The sequence below is a fragment of the Centruroides sculpturatus genome, unplaced genomic scaffold, assembly GCF_000671375.1.
Source record: "Centruroides sculpturatus isolate CEXI.00-Female unplaced genomic scaffold, Cexi_2.0 scaffold766, whole genome shotgun sequence".
Classification (NCBI taxonomy): Eukaryota; Metazoa; Arthropoda; class Arachnida; order Scorpiones; family Buthidae; genus Centruroides; species Centruroides sculpturatus.
This window is the reverse complement of record NW_019384954.1, coordinates 91,582-118,043: the sequence shown is the minus strand read 5'-3', so window position 1 is coordinate 118,043 and position 26,462 is coordinate 91,582. Positions and strand designations below refer to the sequence as shown.

The following is a 26,462-nucleotide window of genomic DNA, read 5'->3' as shown; positions in this document are numbered from 1 at the left end:
TGAGGACAATACAAGCGAGGACATCAGTGATGAAAGTTTCACCAATAGCGAAGAGGATCTCTGAAACGAACTGACCACCATGTAGTTAATGTTTCTCTGTTAGACGATTGTAACCATCTGTTCCTATAAATGTATCAGGATGTATATATATTTCAAATTCAGCGAGAAATTAAACTCGTTTAATTGGTAAAACGTGTATGTGTTTACCTGTCCGCGTTGAACATTTCACACCAGTACACCACCACATATTTTATTTCACAAAGTAAATTTTTATTATTTTATTTTTAATTGTAGCCCTTATATCGTGGCTAGCGATTCGGAATGTAATTGTGATATTAAAAATGCATTTAGAGAAGTCTACGGTTTTTATTGGTTTATCGAATAAACGATACGAATGGACCCTAGACCATCACTGACGCGCAATTGACTGATTGCCCCTAGATGTCTGCTTCTTACAGAAACACAGCTTCCCTATCATCAAATGTTACGGCACGCCCCTGCAGCCTACTGCTCTGGGAGACCCGGGACCGAATCCGGACGGGTCAAGGAATCCTCAGGAATTTTTCGGGGGATGGTCCGTTCGGATATGACGGGCCCCGTCCCTCACCACCCAGTCGCCCCATTGTCGGCCTGGCCGAACCCTTAATAGGCCTGCTATAAAAGGCCCTCTTAGTGCCCACAGGGCGGAAAGAGTATATATATATATCCAAAGTCGCAAAAAGCCGAAAATTTCATTTCACTGATTCTCCTAAAAATTATGTTACTATCATGCAAAAAACAGATTGGACCAATTTTGACATTTTAACTTACACTTATTTTAATTTTTATACATAGTAAATTCATATACAATATATGATATTTCCATATAAATAGTTATACTTTAGCTCATTTGTGGCACAGTGCGGCGGCGGGCCGAATGAACTGACCTCGCGGGCCTTAGTTTGGTGACCTCTGGTCTAAGGCAAGGGTCACCAAATATGACAAAGAAGCAAACTTTACACACTTGTTAGTGGAATAGGCATTTTAGACCCGTTGGCAAGGACCCACTACCGGTTTATAGCGATTTATTTATTTATTTATTTTTGAAATCGAACTTCTAAAATAAAAATTATATTTTGTGTTAAGTATGTTTTACAGATCTACTTCAAACAAAATATGTGTTGATGCGCTATAAAATAGCACAGTTTAGTTAACAATAAAAGTTAAAAACTTAATTTTTTAGATAAAGATTAATGATTCGAATAGCCTACATTTTCTTCTAAAGTAGAAAAACGACTTTATTTGCATAATGACTGACGTCATAAATATTAACAGAAAGAGAATGACGAATGAAATACGAATCGTAAATAAATTTCATAAGTAAATCTGATATGAAAATTAAATTAAATATTGCACAGTTTTATGGATTAACTTTGTTTTTACATTTTATATTGCGTAGTTGGATGTTTATTTTTGTATTAAGGTCAATTTAATTATATGTAATTTAAATTAAATAATATTTCTAAAAAAATATTTAAGTTATATTTAAATTTTTTTAGATATAGAATTGTTATAAATGCTCTAAAAATATATAAATGTTATTTGAAATATATTTTTATATAATTAAAAATATAAATTATTCATCTGAAGAATGGTCTAGATACATAAAAATACCGGTATTTATTAGTATATTTAGAATAAAATTTAATTTTTACAATAAATCTCTGCTAATAGGGGGATGATGGTTGTTCGAGTTATAGAAGAGTGTTTTCTCCGATGACGTGGTTAGGAGAAGATTGATATACACTACAATAATTTATTACGATCAGAAGTTTTACTGAGCTTTAATATACTACTGGATTTATTATTACAGGAAATGAGCTCAAAAAATTTCATGACAGTATAGTATACAGCAGGGGTGGCAAACCTTTTTAAGCCTGTGTGTCATATAGTAAGCATACTTAGCCTTAAAGATGTTTATGCCTTCCAAAGTTTTAGACTTCGAATAACGATATTGAAATAAATTAAACGAATATGCTTTAATTAGAATAAATGTAAATAAACTAATTGAAAAAGACTAATGATTAATTGAAATCATACAGTGGGAACCGATTTCTTCGAAATACTGTATTAGATGTAATAAAGACAGAAATTTTTCCAGTTCAACGAGAGTGACCGAAAAGTTGTAAATTTTGGAAATTTCCGTGGACAACACCTGGTCCTAAAACGAATTAGTTAGAAAACAAATGACTAAGTTAATGACAAATGATCTAAGTATTTAGATTTTTACAGCTAGAATTTTCCTTCTTTCCGATTTCTGTTCCTTTGTCTCGGATTTCCGAGAACTCGCCTCACCCCTAACCCATCAGGGGGTAGAGTTAGAACAAAAGGACAAAACGAGATTGGAGGGGAAAAGAAAGAGTTTCTAGAAGCATTCTTAGGCCGGACTAGGAGAGAGACATACAAGTAGCAGCAGGCTCTTGAACGGAAAGTCGAGGAGCGCTACAGAAGAAGGCCGTAAGAAGCGGATCGGTAGAAGAATCCGGTAGACGATTATAGAGAAAAAAACCCCCAAAACGGACCCGAGTTGTTCTAAGAGGAGAACAGACGAGAAAGAGAAGCCGAGACGAGGAACGGTGGAGAACCAACTGGAAAATTGGGTACCCTTCTCAGCCTTCTGTCCGTTAATTCTTCTCATTTCCCCTTCTACATTTTCTATTTTTAGTTTAAGTTAGGTTAAGGTTTACGCGTGCAAATAAATTGTCGGGAGGTAGTTATCGAGAAATTAACTACCGGTCTATTGATATACCTGGTCACTCAAGATTGTGGAACCGTTTGAAGGAGAACAGCGGGAATCCGAACATATTCTGTATATATATTTCAAATTCAGCGAGAAATTAAACTCATTTAATTGGTAAAACGTGTATGTGTTTACCTGTCCGCGTTGAACATTTTACACCAGTACACCACCACATATTTTATTTCACAAAGTAAATTTTTATTATTTTATTTTTAATTGTAGCCCTTATATCGTGGCTAGCGATTCGGAATGTAATTGTGATATTAAAAATGCATTTAGAGAAGTCTACGGTTTTTATTGGTTTATCGAATAAACGATACGAATGGACCCTAGACCATCACTGACGCGCAATTGACTGATTGCCCCTAGATGTCTGCTTCTTACAGAAACACAGCTTCCCTATCATCAAATGTTACGGCACGCCCCTGCAGCCTACTGCTCTGGGAGACCCGGGACCGAATCCGGACGGGTCAAGGAATCCTCAGGAATTTTTCGGGGGATGGTCCGTTCGGATATGACGGGCCCCGTCCCTCACCACCCAGTCGCCCCATTGTCGGCCTGGCCGAACCCTTAATAGGCCTGCTATAAAAGGCCCTCTTAGTGCCCACAGGGCGGAAAGAGTATATATATATATCCAAAGTCGCAAAAAGCCGAAAATTTCATTTCACTGATTTTCCTAAAAATTATGTTACTATCATGCAAAAAACAGATTGGACCAATTTTGACATTTTAACTTACACTTATTTTAATTTTTATACATAGTAAATTCATATACAATATATGATATTTCCATATAAATAGTTATACTTTAGCTCATTTGTGGCACAGTGCGGCGGCGGGCCGAATGAACTGACCTCGCGGGCCTTAGTTTGGTGACCTCTGGTCTAAGGCAAGGGTCACCAAATATGACAAAGAAGCAAACTTTACACACTTGTTAGTGGAATAGGCATTTTAGACCCGTTGGCAAGGACCCACTACCGGTTTATAGCGATTTATTTATTTATTTATTTTTGAAATCGAACTTCTAAAATAAAAATTATATTTTGTGTTAAGTATGTTTTACAGATCTACTTCAAACAAAATATGTGTTGATGCGCTATAAAATAGCACAGTTTAGTTAACAATAAAGTTAAAAACTTAATTTTTTAGATAAAGATTAATGATTCGAATAGCCTACATTTTCTTCTAAAGTAGAAAAACGACTTTATTTGCATAATGACTGACGTCATAAATATTAACAGAAAGAGAATGACGAATGAAATATGAATCGTAAATAAATTTCATAAGTAAATCTGATATGAAAATTAAATTAAATATTGCACAGTTTTATGGATTAACTTTGTTTTTACATTTTATATTGCGTAGTTGGATGTTTATTTTTGTATTAAGGTCAATTTCATTATATGTAATTTAAATTAAATTATATTTCTAAAAAAAATATTTAAGTTATATTTAAATTTTTTTAGATATAGAATTGTTATAAATGCTCTAAAAATATATAAATGTTATTTGAAATATATTTTTATATAATTAAAAATATAAATTATTCATCTGAAGAATGGTCTAGATACATAAAAATACCGGTATTTATTAGTATATTTAGAATAAAATTTAATTTTTACAATAAATCTCTGCTAATAGGGGGATGAAGGTTGTTCGAGTTATAGAAGAGTGTTTTCTCCGATGACGTGGTTAGGAGAAGATTGATATACACTACAATAATTTATTACGATCAGAAGTTTTACTGAGCTTTAATATACTACTGGATTTATTATTACAGGAAATGAGCTCAAAAAATTTCATGACAGTATAGTATACAGCAGGGGTGGCAAACCTTTTTAAGCCTGTGTGTCATATAGTAAGCATACTTAGCCTTAAAGATGTTTATGCCTTCCAAAGTTTTAGACTTCGAATAACGATATTGAAATAAATTAAACGAATATGCTTTAATTAGAATAAATGTAAATAAACTAATTGAAAAAGACTAATGATTAATTGAAATCATATGATACGTGACGTGTCAGATGATTTCTCCTTTCGTAGTGCACGGTATCGCAAAAACTTCTGAATATCTAAAACACTCGTTAATTATAATTTTTCTATTAATATTATCGAGAAATTTTAAATTGCTGCACAGTTTTTCGAAAAGATTTTATTCGAGTTATGAAAAGTCCAGGTTGACGGGGGTTTACAGTAATTTGATTTTTTTATTGTTTACTTTGATATCAACTACAAATACTTTACTAATATTTAATTCTATTAAAAACACTACCATTTTAAAATGAAGCACGAGTTTCATATTTTATTTTCTGTGATAATATAATTAATAATAGAAAATTTAGTACGACTGATGTAAGTAATAACAAGTTTATACAGTCCAAATGCTTACAAATTAAAATATTATATAAATAAGTTTATATTTATCTACAATATTTTAAGTTTTTATCAATGATTTAAAGTGTAAAAACAACTTTTTAAAAAAGGTTTGGACATCACTATAATAGATTTACACATATACATATAAAAATCATTTACAAACGATACTACTGATTAAATTTTATATTTAATTGTTTATCGGTTTTGGATGGTGGGCCAGTACCCTCCTCCGAAAACATCATTAAAATGCATTGTCGTTGGACTTGTGTATGGCCTCAAATCTTAATTGTAAGTGGTTAATAATAATAAATAATCTACCTATTTCTATAGTCATTATCGAAACAAATATAAAATTATTCTTCGTGGAAAGAAGTCATTATTCCACCAATATACGGATTTTATTTTTATTTGTGTCCATATCATTGTTTAACTGCTTTTTTTTTATTTACTCTTTCCACCAAGAGGGCCTTTTTTAGTAAGCCCATTATGGGTTCGGCCAGGCACACAGTAGGAGGGGTGGTGAGGGACAGGGTCTGGCATATCTGAAACGGACTACTCATCCGAAAAATGCCTGAGTTTTTTCGTTCTCGGATTCCCCAGCAGGATAGGATAATTATTTATTTAACCAGGACCGGATCTGGTGCATGTGATGTGCAGTGCGTGCATGCATGCAGGCGGCCAAATTCCTAGGGCGGCCGATGGTGTACTTTAAAAACTAAAATTCAAAGGAGCAAAAATTATTGTGACATCATCACAATGCCGGACTCGAATTTTTAATCATATTTTAATTTGAGATATGTGCTCTCCACCTCAGATTAATAGTGGCTTGTTCCTGTACATTATACTTTTCCTTTAACAATAGAGTCATTCCGGTCATCTAACACCTTCGGGAGAAATTTTTGAATTGAAATTATGTGACTTCCGGTTTGCATTGAAAGTTTGTATACAGTTAATCGGGGGCCTCCTGCACCAAGGTTTCCATATCCGGTCTCGTCTTTCATATACTGTATATAACTCTGTTCTCGAAATTAAGGACAGAGGACAGTGAGAATTTATAGGTCTACAAGTTTTTCAAATTGTAATCCAATAATTTTATGGAGTTTTAAAACCCTTATCAACTATACGAAACTGTTATAAATCATACCAATAGGCTCATTAATGAGTTAGGTTAGGTTATGAATTTACTGGCGATCAACATTGATAGGGCGGCCAAATATCTGTAACACGCAGGCGGCTAACGGTCCAAAATCGATCCTGATTGTAACTAAAATTCGTACAAATATATTTCTCATAAATTATTACAATATCGGAACTATATCAAATTGTCAATTCTTCCAATTTAACAGGAGAAGAAGGAGAAATTTGACACTATTACAATATTTCCCGTGTTATAACAGTTGGGAAAGTAAAATACTCGTCTACAAAGAATGGAAAAATGCTTCTATGAGTTAAACAAATCTCTTTATTTACAAAAATAAATTGTAATAACTTATTAAAATATTGCCTTTAAACTTCTAAAAAAATAAATTATATATATAAATTTTTTAAATCGAAAAATTGTGTTGATTATTCGAATATGCAAAATAAGTTAAATATACTAATTAAATGTTGGACTAGATAAATAATTATATATATATATATATACATATACATTCAGCAGAATTCTTCAATATAAATCTAAACACTTCAAAGTTCTTTATTAATAGCTTTCCTGCTGTAAGTGTACAATATGTTGCTTAGTTTATTCGTGATTATATTATTGTTGATCTCATGTCCTTGGCCTATATTGTTCAGAATATATTTAATAATAATTCTACTACAAATCTTAGATTCGTGAAATTACTGAAGATGTTAAAATTTAATAAGATTTTTATAAAAGATTTTTAGATAATAAAATTAATTTTTATAATAATTATTTATTAATTAATTTAATAAAAACGATTTACTCATATTGATTATGTTTTAATTATTTATTAGTTTGTGGCTTGAATAGCAAAATTTATACATTATTAAATAATGTTTTTAAGATTGATATAATTTATTTTTATCGTGAAATTTTATTTGTGATAAAATCTAATAAGAGTTTAATGAATAAATACTTTTAATTCTCAAAGAACCATCTTTAAGTTACACTAAGATCTAATTTAATATTAAAAATTTGGAATAAAATAAGTACAAATATTTTATTTATATCATATATAATATTTAAAAATTTTTTCCTAACAAATTATTAAATTTAAATTTATATAATGGAATGAAAAAATTTGTGTATTAGGGGGATTGATGCTATTAAATTTTGGTGGTTAAATATCGAGGGAGTGGGGAGATAAAGGAGGACGTGTGTATCTCCATTAGGATTGGACTTCATGACAATTTTACTCGTTATTAGCATTTACAATTCTTTATAAAACCCATCCTTACTCTCAAAATTAAGTTTTCTGCCATTTTATAATAATTAAAATTATCATAATAGATGGTGCACCAAATGTTGCCGGGAAACTTAAGCAACTCTTTGTCGGATTTATTTTTTTAAATTAATTATGAATAAATTGAATATTTTATCTCGGAATTCGATATAAAAAAATGATGCTATAAGTAAAAATTTCTTCATTCAATAGTGATATTTATCACCTCTTTCTTAATTATCCGCAATTAACAGAGACCGAGATTAATTAAAACAGTTCGCTTTATTTCTCCTATTTAACAATGCATTTCGTATTGTTAATTAATTGTCCAATCACTCTTCAGGCTAAAAAATTAAAATAAAAAATAAAATTAAATTAAAAAGAAAAAAAAATTTAATAACTTGCCAATTATAAAAGTTATTAATAAAATATATAAAAATGCATTTATTTTTATAAGTTCAATCAAACGATTTAAACAAAAAAATAAATAAATAAATAGAAAAAAAAAATGGTGACGTCGGTTATAATTGGGCTATTTTTGAACTGATTAATCCGACTAGAGATGACGTCAGTGTCATCATCAAAAACGCCATTTTGTTTTCAGTACAGAATGACAGAAAAATGAACAGTGTTTTAAAAATAAAGAAAGTGCATTGATGTAATATATACGTTAAATTAATCTAAAGCTTCGCGTATCGCTTTTCACTATGAACAGAACAGAAGGCTTAATACAGAGGAAAAACGTAAATAGTCAAGCGAATGAGAAAATTTCCGATGACGAAAGACGATTCAACCCATCAGACGACGACGATGATGTTGACTCGAAAGAAACGAGATTAACGTTAATGGAAGAAGTTCTACTCTTAGGTCTGAAAGATAAAGAGGTAATTTATATTTATATCTTCTTAACACTCAATGCATTAATAACATTATATACTAAATGAAATATATATATATATGGAGTACAGTGCAATATCCTGTTTGATGATGCATCATAAATTTAATATAAAATTAAGTAAACACTTAATTAGAAAATTGATATTTCAATGTAATACATTAGTTAAGCATAAAAATTATATTCACAATTTTACATACAATTAAAATGTATTTTGTTTTATGAAGATTATTATTGTTTTTTAATTATAATTTTATATAATTCAAGTTTCATCAAGCTTTGTAAGCTTTAATTTTAACATTATAGCATTCAAAGAAACAATATCAAAAAGGTTTTAATTGTTTTTATATATGAAATTGAATAGAATCAAAGTTTATAGTTAGTTTTCTAGAAATTTGATGTTTAAACTTTGACTCTATCTGGTTTTGTGTAAAAGTTGATAATTATTTGTTTGAAATAGTAAGCAAAATTTTATATGTTCTTATTGACTGGATAATATTTTATGACCAAATGTATTGTTTGTTCGACTTTAATTGGTATATCCTTCGATGTTATTGTGATATCCAATGTATAAATCAAATGAAAACAGTCTTGTAGTTGAATCAAATACAATCATATTGTAACAGTTTATTTATATTTTAGGTAAATGTTTACCTAGGTAGCTCCAATGGCGGCACCTATGTTATTGGAGTGACAGTCATTTTTGCTACTTTTTTAGCAAAATCAATGTTTTATTTTGTATTTTTTACATAAATCACATCGCCCCCACATAGTTGATTGTTCACGTGATATTTGTCTCTGAAGATCAGTTTTTAACATGTATCGGTCTACCCACTATCCTCTGTGCTTTGCTTGTAGGTGTGTGTTTGGTGCTTGCTATCGCTCACACCTTAGAACATGGGTGGGATGAGTTAAACACAATACTGCCATTGGGGCTACCTAGGTGAACATCTACCACATTTTAGATAAGATTTAATGTCCTATTTTTTTTAATGAAAAGATTTGAATTGTTTAAAAATTTTTTCTGAGGTTGTATTTTGTTCAGAAATTAAAATTTTTTGGACAGTTACTTTTTAGTTGTTATATTATTTTTTAAAAGCAAACAATGATTTTAAACTATCTACAATGATAATTAATTAGCATTTTTACATTTTTATTTCCTATTTATTTTTCAATCAAAAATAATAAATGAAGGAAATAGATCAGTGTTTTAATATATATTGTTGTTAAAGAATATAATTTAATAGTTCTTAGTGTGTTTAGTTGATTATAAATAAAAACAATTTGTGCCTCACACATATAAGTCATTCTTTCGTTAAATATATTTCTTGCCTTAAATTAAAAAGCAGATAAATAATTTATAAAAAGAGCAATTATTTGTTGTGACATCATCATAATGCTAAGGCTGCAATTTTTAATCATATTTTTAATTTGATTTATAATATATGCTCTCCATCTCAATTAGTAGTGGCTTGCCCCTGTAAATCATACTTTTCCTTTAACAGTAGAGTTGTGCTAGTCATCTATGCAACACCTTTCAGGGAAAAATTTTTGAATTGAAATAACATGACTTCTGGTTTGGACTGGAAGTTTGTATATAGTTAATTGGGGCTTCCTTCCCCTAAGTTTTCCATATCTGGTCTCAAATTTCATCTATCTAAGTATGTTCTCAATATTAAGGAAAGACAGATGGACAGACATATGGATGACAGTGGGAATTTATAGGTCTACAATTTTTTCAAATTATAGCCCAATGACTATTCTGGAAAAAATTAAAATTCTCTATTAACAGTTTCGTCATCTAGAAATGCATTTTTATTTAAAAATTGATAATATATATATTTTTTCAATTAATTATATATATATATAATTACTCTGTGGTATACATATACAGATATATACAATAGAATCTTGTTAATTCAAACTAATTATGGCTTGGACCTTTTTGGATTAGCAAGTGTTTCAGATTATCCAAAAATATAAATTTTTATGTTAATATGGGATTTCTCAACATACTGTAGTCGGATTAGCTTGCTGTATTATGTCAGGATGACTGACACCAGTCAGTTATTATTATTATTTTTTTTTGGAATACTGATAAACTCAATTCATGTATGTGGGGTTTTTGGCCTCTTTCTATAAGTAAGTGTATGATGATATAGGAAGGAGGAGACAGAAGACTAGCCTTTGCAAGAGAGAAATAGCAATTTATATATACAAAACACATACACACACACATATATATAGAGGATATCCACTCCAAATACACTGTGTATAAATCCTAATAATGTAAAAATTTTAAAATCCCTAGTAGCATAACTCTAAAAATATATACTGTAATTCCTTGATTAAACCCTGAGGATTTATTTTAAAAACATATATATTCTCCATGTTTATTACCTTGCAATGAAAGACGACTGGGTTCAAATTGAAAGAAACACCTTAATTCAAATATAAACATGCAATAACCAAATTTTTAGTTTAACACCAAATAATTGTTCTATGTAATACGGCAATCATTTAACATTGAAATATCTTATTTATATATACATTCTACAAATTATCAAACTACTTATTGACTGTATTTGTGGGTTATAACTACATTTTAAACAACACCACACAACACCGGGGTATAATCAACAATGTACCAATAAACCAATGATTGGTGTGCACAGAAAAAAAAACAAATTGAAAAAGAACTCTGGGGAGTTTGAAAACGTTTGTGGTGAATTTTTGTTTTGTTTTTTTCTCTATACACACTGGTCATCAGTTTGTTGGTACATTACATTTGAAATAATTACTGTTTTCATAGTTAATCTGATGCAATGTCTTACATTTTGGTTATTATGTTGTCATTCATATCTACTTTAACATCATTCTAGAATCCAAGATCTTGACTACCATCTTCAGGTTCAAACTAAACTCACCATCTCTTTCCAATTCAAAATTTTCCTAGATACTTGTTGCTGAAAAGCTCCAGTCCAAACAATACTTGTAGAATTCAGTTTGGTACTGATAAGTAAGTCTGGAATAAAGCTATAATTACTTTTCATACTCCATACATAATTATATTGCACATGTAATAATTCTGATTAAAACTATATTGAATAAATTTAAGATTAATTAATGATTTCATAAGCAAATTGTAATTATAATAAATTTATAGATTATAAGTCAAATAAAATATGTTAAGTAGCACACAGGTGTAAAACTAAAATAAAACATATTAATGAAATGGTTTAATATTATAAACCTTTCATGAATATTTTTATGAATTATTTGCATTTATTTTTTTACTTTAGTTATTTAATAACAATTTGTAAAAAGTTTCTATTGTTAATATTTAAAAATTAAAATATAAATAAAATAAAAACAATAGAAAAATCATTTATAACCTAAGATAAACCAAATAATTTTTTTCTAAAGAAGTACAATGTAGAATATTCAAAGCTCTATTAGTAAACATTTTATATTATAAATATCAAATGGACAGTCAGATTCTTTATCAGGCTATTTGTTTGATATTTAAATTAATTATTGGGTTAATTGCATGTTTTTATTTTATATTGTCATTTTTAAAAATTGTTAAATAAAACACAAGCTGAAATTTTTAATGTTAACATTGGAAACTATTTACATTTGAAAAGTAATATTTAAACAATATATAAATTTAGCATTATTTATTGTCTTTATGCTAATATTAGAAATAATAATAAAAATTACAATAAAAAGTATTCTAAAAATTAGGACATTCATGCAGGTATACAGATGTCCCCAATTTCCAACAGGATTTGATTTAGAATTAGTTTTAGAAATATGTTAGTGAGTAAATTAATGAAGCTGAAATAAACTTATTATTGTAGGTATAGTTAAGTACACAGTTTGTGCAGTATATGAATAGGAAGTTTGTTTATTTCAGAAGTATTCATCTTTATTGTGTTATTAACTTATGTTGGATGTTAAGATTGGTTAGTATGTTGATTTCCAGTTGGGATGTATGCTACAGTCTTTAAGATTGATGATGTCCAGAAAATGGAAGTAGCACTTTCTTTTTTGTTTCAGACATAGCCCACAGGGATTAATGTTGAACCTGTGTAATAGGAGATATAAGTCAGGTTTCTTTTGCCTTAAGTTAAAAGTTGTCCACATTTTAGGCATAGAGCAAGATGAGATGTTGGAACTTGTTGATCTCTATTTTTTCCAATTTGCATACAACCAATTCACATGGGATTCTCAATATCAGGCTGCCAATTGGGACACCCTTACCCTGTATATACATCTCATTATTAAAGAGGAAGCAAAAAGAATAGCAGGTCAAATGAGCAAATTCTAAAATGTGCTGGTGATGATTATGTAGTTCTTCTACGTTGCAGAATAAAATGTTCTTCAGTTCTCAAAAGTGCAAAGATAATTTGATGGAATAATATAAGGCTTTGAAATCCAATACTGTTTTTGTTTTTGCATTAAATTTTTAAAATTAAATATTGGTAATCAAATTTTTTTTATTTTTACATTTAAATTTAGAACTTTCAAATTTTTAATTTGTATTTTGTTCTCTTTCAGTTTTAAAATGCTAGTTTTGTATTCAGTCTGTTTGTTTGTTCTACTTCTGTACATTCTGACTGAGGAAGATCTATGAATAGGTCAAAAATGTTTTTAATGTATTAAACCTGCTGTTAGAAATCAATAAGGTGTGTTTTTTGTATCTTATTGTTTCACATTCAGTTTCCTGTAAGAATATTTTAATCACAAATTGTTAATCAACCTTTATCAAACTATATGTAATCATTAGGGTTAAGAAAATATCTTTCATCATATATCTTATGACTTCTACTTGCAAACTCAACTGTTCTATTAGCCTATAAGTTAATAGTTGTTACAAGTTATATTTCTAAATGAGAGGAATGACTTGATTAAATTGTTTAATAGCTACAAAAGTAAAGGATGGTAAAATTGATGCCATGTACAGTATGAATTGTAATGTTACACTGAAATTTTTGATAGGATATCAGCTATGTGGAATCATCTTAAATCCAAGCATACTGTACTGCCTGACAACTAAAAATAAAAAATGGAAAATAAGCACAGTGATAACAATTTTATTGCCTATTCCAAATTGGTTTTGTTGCCAGCACTAGTTATATGTATTATATACAGTTAACGAAAAAAATTTTTGGCATTCCACAAATTTTCATTTTTAATAGATGAAACAAATAAAGTACTATTAAGAACTTTCTAAAATTTATACATTGTATATGTATAAATGTATATAGTTTATATACATTTATTTCTATTTTAAAATAAAATACAAGGTACAAAACAATGATAAAAATACTATTGAAAATTATACAAAAGATATGGCATGGTACTGATTTCTTTGTTTTTATCACTTGTAAAAATGGAACAGTGCAGTTATTTGCATAAATAACAGAAAAAGCAAGATTGTTGAAAGGTAATTTACGATTTCACATCTCTTTGTTTGACACGACTCCAAACAAAATATGAATGGTCTAATGATATTAGAAATTGTTACTAGCAATTTAAACATAGGAAATCCTTGGATAAAATTGGTGAAAACCTTGGAAGATCCAAGTCTGCTGTCAAAATTATTGTTAATAAGGTTAAATCCTTAGAAAATAAGACAGGAAGAGGAAGAAAGACAAAAACAAATTCAGCACAAGATAGAGTGATCAAGGAGAAATAAAAAAAACGATGCTATTATAAATATAGTTAAAATAGTCAATGAATTGAAAATAGAAAATAATGTCAGTATTATATTTCAGATTGTTTGAAATAGATTGCATGACTCTGATTATCATGGTAGTTGCTTGGAAGAAACAAAGCATAAGTAAACAAAGCAAGAAAGCAAGAGAACCAGTTACATTTTGGAACCATGGGTTTTGGTCTGAAGAAAGTAAGTTCAACCTGTTTGGACAAATAAAGTTTGGAAAAAAGCAGAATTTAATCAAATGTATCTTAGACCAACTGTGAAATATGGATATGGTTGGTGATGGTGTGGGGGTGTATAAGCAGCAGTTGGAAACCTGATATTTATTGATGTGACCACAAGAAAAGAATAGTATGTAAAAATGTTGCATTAAAATTTTTTATTTCAACCATAAAAGTTTGTTTTAGTACTAATTTAGTCTTCTAACAACAATAATCTGTTTAACTACACAATGTAAATAAATAAATAAAACTTACCTGGATGTAAATAAAGCTTACACCAACCAATTAACTGGTGTTAATAATGTTTAAGTGACGAACGTTTTTGTTACCCCTTCTGGGCACTTCTTTAGGTCAATTCTTAATTCAAATAAGCTGGCCATTGAACATTCTCCAGAGCCACAATTATCCTTACCACCCCAGAACACCTCAAATGGTTAGAAGCCATTGAAATTTTTAAAGCCTACAGCAGAACCACACGTGTTAATTTTAATGAGATATGTCTGTTGATGGCGTGGCAGGCTATACTTGACAAAGACATTTAATTTTCAATTGTATTTTGAGCCAAATGCATGCACAGTAGTTCTTTGTGTTCCAACTCAATTTGACATTTGACCTTTTTTTAAACATCTTATGGAGAACACATGCGCATACCATATTCAATATCCATACCATTCAATTTATTTTCAAATGTCAATAGCCAACCTATTTGATTTAAGAATTGACCTGAAGAAGTGCCCAGAAGGGGTAATGAAAATGTTCGTCGCTTAAACATTATTCACACCAGTTAATTGGTTGGTAAGTCATAAGTTTTAACAATAATCTGATTCATGCAGCCAAGGCAGTGAAAGAATATTTGAAATCTCAGAATATTATCACTTTGGTGTGTTCACTCATCAGATCTAGATCCCATTGAACATCTGTGGGACGAAATAAAGAGAAAACTAACCAAGAGACAGCCAAAATACAAAGATAAGTTGAAACAGTACAATTAGCATGGAATGAATGCTAAAGTTTGTAATAAACTAGTTGCAATGCATTGCAACTAGTTTATTACAAACAAACAGGAAGTACTAAAAAGTACTAATGAGTTTCAATATGATAAAGTTTGTCACTTTGCCAATAATTTTCAATGGTTTTTTTAAAAGATTGTATTTACTTTATGTTTATATACATTTATTTTTATTTTAGAGTATGGTTTGTAGTATGTAATTTTTAGGAAAATTTGAAATTACTTTTTAGTTTCACCTATTAATAGTGAAAAATTTGTTGACTGCACATGCATGCACACCATGCTAGGGTAAAGCATAAGTTTGCTGAAAGCCATGAAGGTCTGTGGGTACTCCAATATGTCTCCAGTTTTGTGTTAGAAGTTAACCAGTATGTCAAAAATTTTCACAGAAACTGGAAATGAGATAACTAATAAATTACCCAGTGCTTTAATACTACTTATTATTTTCTTAAAAAAAATAAAAAACAAATGCTTTTGGACTCTTCATCAGCCCCCTTCATATATATGAGCAGAAAAAGAATTCCAAAGGTTTCATAGAATTTTAATACAGCTAACAATGTTAGAGTATTCTATACATTTGGAAGATTAAAATTGGCAGATATTCAATGAAATTCAAGTATAAATTCAAAATATTCAAAAATATTGAATATTACGAAAAAATATATTAACCTATCCCCTGTTGAAATTTTTCTCTGTTGCGTGTCACTTCGCGTTGAATTTTCGTCGTTGTTAAGCCTAACGAAGACTATTGTATCATTAAAAATTATTTTTTTTATTTTGTACAAACAAAATAAATATATTGAAAAATATAAAAACAATAAAAATATTATACTTCAGAAGTTAATTTAGTATCAACAAAGGAAAATATTTGAGTAGCCCAAGACATAGCCAAAGATTGCAGTGCCACAGCACTAGCGAAAATTTAAATTTGCCAACTGGAATTCTTTTGGATAACCGACTTTCGGATAAACGACGCTCTACAGTATATATATAATTTTTTCTATATACAGGTATACCTCGAGTTACGTCGTTCTTGATTATACATCATTTGTCAAAAAATATATGGAAAAATAAAAATCAAGTTTAAGTCATTTTATTCGACTTTACATCCGTCCGCCACAAATATTGAAGTCGTAATATCACTAGAAAAGCGTTTNTTTTAAAAAATATATATATATAAAACAACACTAATTTTTTATCTTTTCTAAGTTATTTTTAAGTAATTGTTACATTATGTTATGTAAGTTAAGTTTTAGTATCATTTCCCTTCTCCCTCTCCTCCGCCACCAGTTTACACCTCCACTGTCATCTGTCCTCAAAGGTAAAGTGCAAATATCAATAAAACTACATTTTTTTAATCAATTTATTATTCTATTATTATCAAATTATTCTATTATGGTTATTTATATATTTACAACTACAAAATGCATTTTTCAGTGTTTTGCTTACTAAAGTTATTTTTTTCAATGTATTGATATTACTTAGCTTTAATTTGAGTGTGTTTTTCGTGTTGGAACGAATTATTTGGTTTTACATGTAGTCGTATGGGGAAAAATGATTCACCTTACAACATTTTCATGATACGATCTTAGTTTCGGAACAGATTAATTTCGTATCTTGAGGTACCACTGTGTATATATAGGGTATATGAAAAAAATGAAAAGAAATAATATATTAAGTCATACAAACTGTTGTTTAAAATCATTTCTCCCACTGTTCTTTACTTTATCATTTTATACATTCTATTATTTTGCTTGATGATTCTATTAGATTGCCTGATTATTGTCATTTAAATGAGCAAAAAAGTTTAAATTAATTCAACATAACAGTCAATTTCCTTGCTGCTAAAAGGTTTTTGTGGTAATTTTCTGTGGCAAATAGTATGAAAATTCAAGTAAAAGTTTCTGACTTACTATACTTCAAATGTTGAAATAATGCTATTAGAATATTTTTGAAGAACTTCATTATTTGAAATAATTGCTGAGATCTGAAGATGAGAAAAAAATGTCTCAAAAACATTTAATCACAATTAAAATATACAAGGTCTCCTTAATATTTTAGCGTTTTTGTATTTTAATTCAATTAGTCCAAATAATTTTAACTTTATTATATACCTTAACTAATACTTAATCTCTTTTATGTATCCTGATGATAGCTGCTTGAACAGCTGGAAAAGTTTAACAAATAAGTAATTTTGTTGGTTAAAACTTATATACAGTAGATCCCCTATAACATGGTAGATACGTTTCGTTTTATATGAATTCCGTGTTTCACAAGTCACTTAAATACATGAGCCAATCACAGCCTGGCATGTGTGCAGTTTAGGGACTACGGCTGTCTGAAAGGTTTTCTTCCATAAAATTAATCGATTCTAGACTAATTTGACTCAACATTTCCAAAACACATATACAGTAATACTCCAAACTTACACGATAGATGGGACTGAGTGATAACCGTGTAAGTCGGGGTATAATTTCGCAATTTGTGTAAAATCCAAGTCGGGTGTATGTAAGCTAATAAATGTTCTCATTAATCTTATCTCGTCTTTTGATTTGTTCATGGTTACAAGAAATCACCACATAGAGTCTCTGGTCTTTGTAGATATAACAAACACAGAAATAAATAACACAAAATAAATTGTAGCTATGTGTCAATTCCGCACGACACGTCCGAACATGTAAGCTGAACAATAGTGTGGGGGGAGTGAGTAATCGAGAGTCGCGTGGTGCTCAAACAAAAGACGAATCGACGAGATTTGAAAATCATGTAACTCCGAGTTCGTGTAAGTCGAGTTAACTATTAATAATTAATATAAATTGATTTTTTCTGAAGGTAGGCAAACATTAACTAATAATTATAATAATAAATTTAACAATTATTTAATTTAATATAATAATTAACAAAATTGAAACTAACCTGTTTGCTTCATTTTTAAATTCTAATGTAGAAATCTGTTTTACATTAATTTAACTAATGTTTGTATAAAATTTAAAATATTTAATTAATAACTTTCAATCTAAGCACATGTTAGCAAAGATAATAGCTTAGTACTGTAGTGTATGCACATAAGTGCATCCTTGTATATTGGCTTTGTTAATTGAATTTTGAAGATGCCTTGAGTATGTAAGGTTACCAAGTCTTGTTTTTTTTCTTTTCTTTCTTTCTTTTTACGGCTTACATTTTTATTTTGCCTGTAAAGTGATTTCTTGTTTTTTTATCCTCTCGCATCCATACACATCAAAAGATTTTATTTTAAAACTCCCAGAATATTGTAATTACAATAAGAATATACTGTCTTTGAAAATGCTGTTGATATACAGCTATCTCTCATACAACATGGTTTCACTCTAACATGGATCGAAAATTGGGGAAATCTCCATACAACATAGTTTCTAGTTTCACTCTAACACTGTTTTGGAAATCCTCTGTACAAAATTTCACAATTTTTAAGTGTAAGGAGCTTACTCTTAAAAATTGTGAAATTTTGTATGTTATTCAATATTTTTTTTTTATTCAAGTAAGCATGTGTGTTGTATCAAGTATGCCCATGGATGTTAGAATATTGAAATTTTTAATTTGTTTTGTGCCTTTCATCTGGTTTACTTTAATAAAAACTGATAGTGCAATTTTTTTTCTTTCTTGTCCTAGCATTCCTATCAACCAGGTGTCATCATCATTGCTTTCAAACTTTATCCTTTCCCTTAAGACTGTCACTGTGTTTTCTTTTTATAGATTAATCTTCATATTTAATAAAGTTTATTTAAACATTTTACCTAAAAATATAATACCTAATTACCTACAAATCGTTACTTAATTCGTAAAAATGACAGAATACAGTGGTATTTCAGTATTTGAACAGTTTTCAACTCAAACAATTCAGTATTCAAACACAAATTCTGGGAAAAAAAATCACTCTGTACTCTGTACAACTGAACAAATGTAACCTTCTAGAACAAATTTTCAATTAATAACATATTTTTTATTTTGTCATCCATAAAAAATTATGATAAAAATATTTAAAAAATGATGTTGCTGCTGATATTTCTGATCAAGATCAACAAAATAGCTCAGAAAATGACAATACTTTGTAAAAAGAAAATGCTCTCATTTAATTAAAATTAATATTAATGCATCATACAGCACTTTTAATTGTGATTGTTAGTTAATTTGTTGATTGTTTTTATAAATATATTTATTTTAATAATGAAAAAGAATAGTAACTTTTGTTAACTTTTGGAACCTTACTTTTTGCATTAGTCCTTTGTTTCGTAGAATATGGATTTGCATAACATGGCACTTTTTTGGAACATAACTACCATGTTATACAAGAGATACCTGTATATTAAAATTACAAGAATTTGTTAAACTTGATGAGCTGTATGAGCAATTTTATGAGTGTAGGGGTGTTTTATTAGTGTGTTTAAATTATCAAGGCAGTGATGTTGATAAGTGGCAGTACTTTTTATAAACTTTCTAAGGAAAGTGTTCTAAACATAAATAAAACCATAGGGTTTTTACTGATTATTCCAGGCTCTAATACTTTTGTAGAAAGGGTTTTTTTCAGTAATGAAGAATAAATGGACAGATGTTAGAAACAGGAGCATTTCAAAGCTGATCAAAGTGGAACTACAGATTGTACACAGTTTCCCTTTCACATGTAAGCAATTTTACCAATTTGCAAAACAGGATGAAAAATCTGTTAATTAATATGCATCAATGTCCTTAATTTAAACAAATTATTCTTTCAATCACCATAACAGTGTATTTCTATTAATAGGACTTATCACACTGGTGTATAAGATTACAGCAACACAGTCACACAGATTAAAATTGTTTTATTTACAATTACCTGTAATTGTAAATAATTGTAATATACAGGTAATTGTAAATAAAATAATTTTAATCTGTGTGATTGTGTTGCTGTAATCTTATACACCAGTGTGATAAGTCCTATTAATAGAAATACACGGTTATGGTGATTGAAAGAATAAGGATGAAAAATCATTAAGAGTAAATCTTGAGGGAAATATTAGAAGGATTATATAGCATGTAAGTTAATGTAAACAATGTTCTATACAATGTAATAAAATGTTTGATTTGTGGTAGAAAATTTTTCTTTTTTTCTGAAAAAACCTGGCAATCCTATGTGTATGGTACAACTTAGTCTTAGTCTTAATAAGGAAGTCCTTCTGAGAAATTCACCTCTATACTCAGTGGACATCCCATAATTTAATTGTGTGTTTATGAACTGTCCAAATCATATAAATTAAGTGTAAAAATAAATAAATACAATTTATCATTATTTTATTATTAATTTCCCTTGTCCAGTAATAATAATAAAATAAGTTTTGTATTTGATATTACACTGAAAATTAATTTTTATATTAATTGCAAGTACTTATTAAAAAAGTTGAATCTTAATTCATTGAAGTAAGTCAGTGTTGTAAAAACAGCAGAAAACTATATTGTAGTTAACACTTCACAAGCTGGAGCTTTATTAAATTATTTAATATTTCTATATGAAAATTCATATATGTGCTTATGATTATTTTTATGCCATAAATTATTAAAAAATATTTGTTTTGATAGGGTTATACTTCATTTTGGAATGATTGCATTTCATCTGGTTTACGTGGATGTATTTTGGTTGAATTAGCATTAAGAGGAAGAATAGAACTTGAACGGGCAGGAATGAGACGAAAAAGTCTTCTTATGCGCAAAGTTTTACTAAAGAATGATGTGCCAACTGGTGATGTTTTACTTGATGAAGCTCTGAAGCATATCAAAGAAACAAACCCTCCAGAAACATTACAAAATTGGATAGATTATTTAAGTGGCAAGTATTTTCATCTTTTATATTCTATATCAAACAATTTACCATTATTCTACTTGATTTTTATATTTATAAAACACATCTAAATTTCCACTTTTTGAGATGTAATAACAATTAAAATTAAAATATTAAACAAGATTTATTATATCTTTTGTAATACCACTGATCATCTTGAACAATTACAAAGAACAGGTATTAGAATGTTTAAATCTCAATAGGAGAAACTTTTATCGTGCAGGCGTTAAATTAGAAATAAATGTCGCTAGACCAACAAGCGCTGTATGATAAAAGTTTCTCCTATTAAATGGTCAGCGTGCTGTCCACTTCTGTATTAAATCTCAATACATGTATTGATTGGAATTAAGAGTATTCAGTTCAAAAACAAATAATAAAGTACAGAATTTCAGTGATGNCAATAGAAAAATCATTTATAACCTAAGATAAACCAAATAATTTTTTTCTAAAGAAGTACAATGTAGAATATTCAAAGCTCTATTAGTAAACATTTTATATTATAAATATCAAATGGACAGTCAGATTCTTTATCAGGCTATTTGTTTGATATTTAAATTAATTATTGGGTTAATTGCATGTTTTTATTTTATATTGTCATTTTTAAAAATTGTTAAATAAAACACAAGCTGAAATTTTTAATGTTAACATTGGAAACTATTTACATTTGAAAAGTAATATTTAAACAATATATAAATTTAGCATTATTTATTGTCTTTATGCTAATATTAGAAATAATAATAAAAATTACAATAAAAAGTATTCTAAAAATTAGGACATTCATGCAGGTATACAGATGTCCCCAATTTCCAACAGGATTTGATTTAGAATTAGTTTTAGAAATATGTTAGTGAGTAAATTAATGAAGCTGAAATAAACTTATTATTGTAGGTATAGTTAAGTACACAGTTTGTGCAGTATATGAATAGGAAGTTTGTTTATTTCAGAAGTATTCATCTTTATTGTGTTATTAACTTATGTTGGATGTTAAGATTGGTTAGTATGTTGATTTCCAGTTGGGATGTATGCTACAGTCTTTAAGATTGATGATGTCCAGAAAATGGAAGTAGCACTTTCTTTTTTGTTTCAGACATAGCCCACAGGGATTAATGTTGAACCTGTGTAATAGGAGATATAAGTCAGGTTTCTTTTGCCTTAAGTTAAAAGTTGTCCACATTTTAGGCATAGAGCAAGATGAGATGTTGGAACTTGTTGATCTCTATTTTTTCCAATTTGCATACAACCAATTCACATGGGATTCTCAATATCAGGCTGCCAATTGGGACACCCTTACCCTGTATATACATCTCATTATTAAAGAGGAAGCAAAAAGAATAGCAGGTCAAATGAGCAAATTCTAAAATGTGCTGGTGATGATTATGTAGTTCTTCTACGTTGCAGAATAAAATGTTCTTCAGTTCTCAAAAGTGCAAAGATAATTTGATGGAATAATATAAGGCTTTGAAATCCAATACTGTTTTTGTTTTTGCATTAAATTTTTAAAATTAAATATTGGTAATCAAATTTTTTTTATTTTTACATTTAAATTTAGAACTTTCAAATTTTTAATTTGTATTTTGTTCTCTTTCAGTTTTAAAATGCTAGTTTTGTATTCAGTCTGTTTGTTTGTTCTACTTCTGTACATTCTGACTGAGGAAGATCTATGAATAGGTCAAAAATGTTTTTAATGTATTAAACCTGCTGTTAGAAATCAATAAGGTGTGTTTTTTGTATCTTATTGTTTCACATTCAGTTTCCTGTAAGAATATTTTAATCACAAATTGTTAATCAACCTTTATCAAACTATATGTAATCATTAGGGTTAAGAAAATATCTTTCATCATATATCTTATGACTTCTACTTGCAAACTCAACTGTTCTATTAGCCTATAAGTTAATAGTTGTTACAAGTTATATTTCTAAATGAGAGGAATGACTTGATTAAATTGTTTAATAGCTACAAAAGTAAAGGATGGTAAAATTGATGCCATGTACAGTATGAATTGTAATGTTACACTGAAATTTTTGATAGGATATCAGCTATGTGGAATCATCTTAAATCCAAGCATACTGTACTGCCTGACAACTAAAAATAAAAAATGGAAAATAAGCACAGTGATAACAATTTTATTGCCTATTCCAAATTGGTTTTGTTGCCAGCACTAGTTATATGTATTATATACAGTTAACGAAAAAAATTTTTGGCATTCCACAAATTTTCATTTTTAATAGATGAAACAAATAAAGTACTATTAAGAACTTTCTAAAATTTATACATTGTATATGTATAAATGTATATAGTTTATATACATTTATTTCTATTTTAAAATAAAATACAAGGTACAAAACAATGATAAAAATACTATTGAAAATTATACAAAAGATATGGCATGGTACTGATTTCTTTGTTTTTATCACTTGTAAAAATGGAACAGTGCAGTTATTTGCATAAATAACAGAAAAAGCAAGATTGTTGAAAGGTAATTTACGATTTCACATCTCTTTGTTTGACACGACTCCAAACAAAATATGAATGGTCTAATGATATTAGAAATTGTTACTAGCAATTTAAACATAGGAAATCCTTGGATAAAATTGGTGAAAACCTTGGAAGATCCAAGTCTGCTGTCAAAATTATTGTTAATAAGGTTAAATCCTTAGAAAATAAGACAGGAAGAGGAAGAAAGACAAAAACAAATTCAGCACAAGATAGAGTGATCAAGGAGAAATAAAAAAAACGATGCTATTATAAATATAGTTAAAATAGTCAATGAATTGAAAATAGAAAATAATGTCAGTATTATATTTCAGATTGTTTGAAATAGATTGCATGACTCTGATTATCATGGTAGTTGCTTGGAAGAAACAAAGCATAAGTAAACAAAGCAAGAAAGCAAGAGAACCAGTTACATTTTGGAACCATGGGTTTTGGTCTGAAGAAAGTAAGTTCAACCTGTTTGGACAAATAAAGTTTGGAAAAAAGCAGAATTTAATCAAATGTATCTTAGACCAACTGTGAAATATGGATATGGTTGGTGATGGTGTGGGGGTGTATAAGCAGCAGTTGGAAACCTGATATTTATTGATGTGACCACAAGAAAAGAATAGTATGTAAAAATGTTGCATTAAAATTTTTTATTTCAACCATAAAAGTTTGTTTTAGTACTAATTTAGTCTTCTAACAACAATAATCTGTTTAACTACACAATGTAAATAAATAAATAAAACTTACCTGGATGTAAATAAAGCTTACACCAACCAATTAACTGGTGTTAATAATGTTTAAGTGACGAACGTTTTTGTTACCCCTTCTGGGCACTTCTTTAGGTCAATTCTTAATTCAAATAAGCTGGCCATTGAACATTCTCCAGAGCCACAATTATCCTTACCACCCCAGAACACCTCAAATGGTTAGAAGCCATTGAAATTTTTAAAGCCTACAGCAGAACCACACGTGTTAATTTTAATGAGATATGTCTGTTGATGGCGTGGCAGGCTATACTTGACAAAGACATTTAATTTTCAATTGTATTTTGAGCCAAATGCATGCACAGTAGTTCTTTGTGTTCCAACTCAATTTGACATTTGACCTTTTTTTAAACATCTTATGGAGAACACATGCGCATACCATATTCAATATCCATACCATTCAATTTATTTTCAAATGTCAATAGCCAACCTATTTGATTTAAGAATTGACCTGAAGAAGTGCCCAGAAGGGGTAATGAAAATGTTCGTCGCTTAAACATTATTCACACCAGTTAATTGGTTGGTAAGTCATAAGTTTTAACAATAATCTGATTCATGCAGCCAAGGCAGTGAAAGAATATTTGAAATCTCAGAATATTATCACTTTGGTGTGTTCACTCATCAGATCTAGATCCCATTGAACATCTGTGGGACGAAATAAAGAGAAAACTAACCAAGAGACAGCCAAAATACAAAGATAAGTTGAAACAGTACAATTAGCATGGAATGAATGCTAAAGTTTGTAATAAACTAGTTGCAATGCATTGCAACTAGTTTATTACAAACAAACAGGAAGTACTAAAAAGTACTAATGAGTTTCAATATGATAAAGTTTGTCACTTTGCCAATAATTTTCAATGGTTTTTTTAAAAGATTGTATTTACTTTATGTTTATATACATTTATTTTTATTTTAGAGTATGGTTTGTAGTATGTAATTTTTAGGAAAATTTGAAATTACTTTTTAGTTTCACCTATTAATAGTGAAAAATTTGTTGACTGCACATGCATGCACACCATGCTAGGGTAAAGCATAAGTTTGCTGAAAGCCATGAAGGTCTGTGGGTACTCCAATATGTCTCCAGTTTTGTGTTAGAAGTTAACCAGTATGTCAAAAATTTTCACAGAAACTGGAAATGAGATAACTAATAAATTACCCAGTGCTTTAATACTACTTATTATTTTCTTAAAAAAAATAAAAAACAAATGCTTTTGGACTCTTCATCAGCCCCCTTCATATATATGAGCAGAAAAAGAATTCCAAAGGTTTCATAGAATTTTAATACAGCTAACAATGTTAGAGTATTCTATACATTTGGAAGATTAAAATTGGCAGATATTCAATGAAATTCAAGTATAAATTCAAAATATTCAAAAATATTGAATATTACGAAAAAATATATTAACCTATCCCCTGTTGAAATTTTTCTCTGTTGCGTGTCACTTCGCGTTGAATTTTCGTCGTTGTTAAGCCTAACGAAGACTATTGTATCATTAAAAATTATTTTTTTTATTTTGTACAAACAAAATAAATATATTGAAAAATATAAAAACAATAAAAATATTATACTTCAGAAGTTAATTTAGTATCAACAAAGGAAAATATTTGAGTAGCCCAAGACATAGCCAAAGATTGCAGTGCCACAGCACTAGCGAAAATTTAAATTTGCCAACTGGAATTCTTTTGGATAACCGACTTTCGGATAAACGACGCTCTACAGTATATATATAATTTTTTCTATATACAGGTATACCTCGAGTTACGTCGTTCTTGATTATACATCATTTGTCAAAAAATATATGGAAAAATAAAAATCAAGTTTAAGTCATTTTATTCGACTTTACATCCGTCCGCCACAAATATTGAAGTCGTAATATCACTAGAAAAGCATTTAAAGCACATAAAATCATATTAAAATATATACATTTACAAGTATGTACTGTATTTACAGTACA

General features: G+C 28.9%; 1 protein-coding gene across 1 annotated transcript in view; it reads left to right on the top strand.

Annotated features, from left to right (window-relative positions):
• The first annotated feature begins 8,107 nt into the window (after positions 1–8,107).
• The window catches only part of LOC111632337 (Golgi phosphoprotein 3 homolog sauron-like), a 36,272-nt gene continuing 17,917 nt past the window's right edge, over positions 8,108–26,462 (top strand). Inside the window, exons 1-2 of the mRNA XM_023376746.1 lie at positions 8,108–8,444; positions 21,003–21,249. Coding sequence (XP_023232514.1) covers positions 8,268–8,444; positions 21,003–21,249 — 424 coding nt within the window. The 5' untranslated portion in view covers positions 8,108–8,267. The remainder of the gene's footprint in view (positions 8,445–21,002; positions 21,250–26,462) is intronic.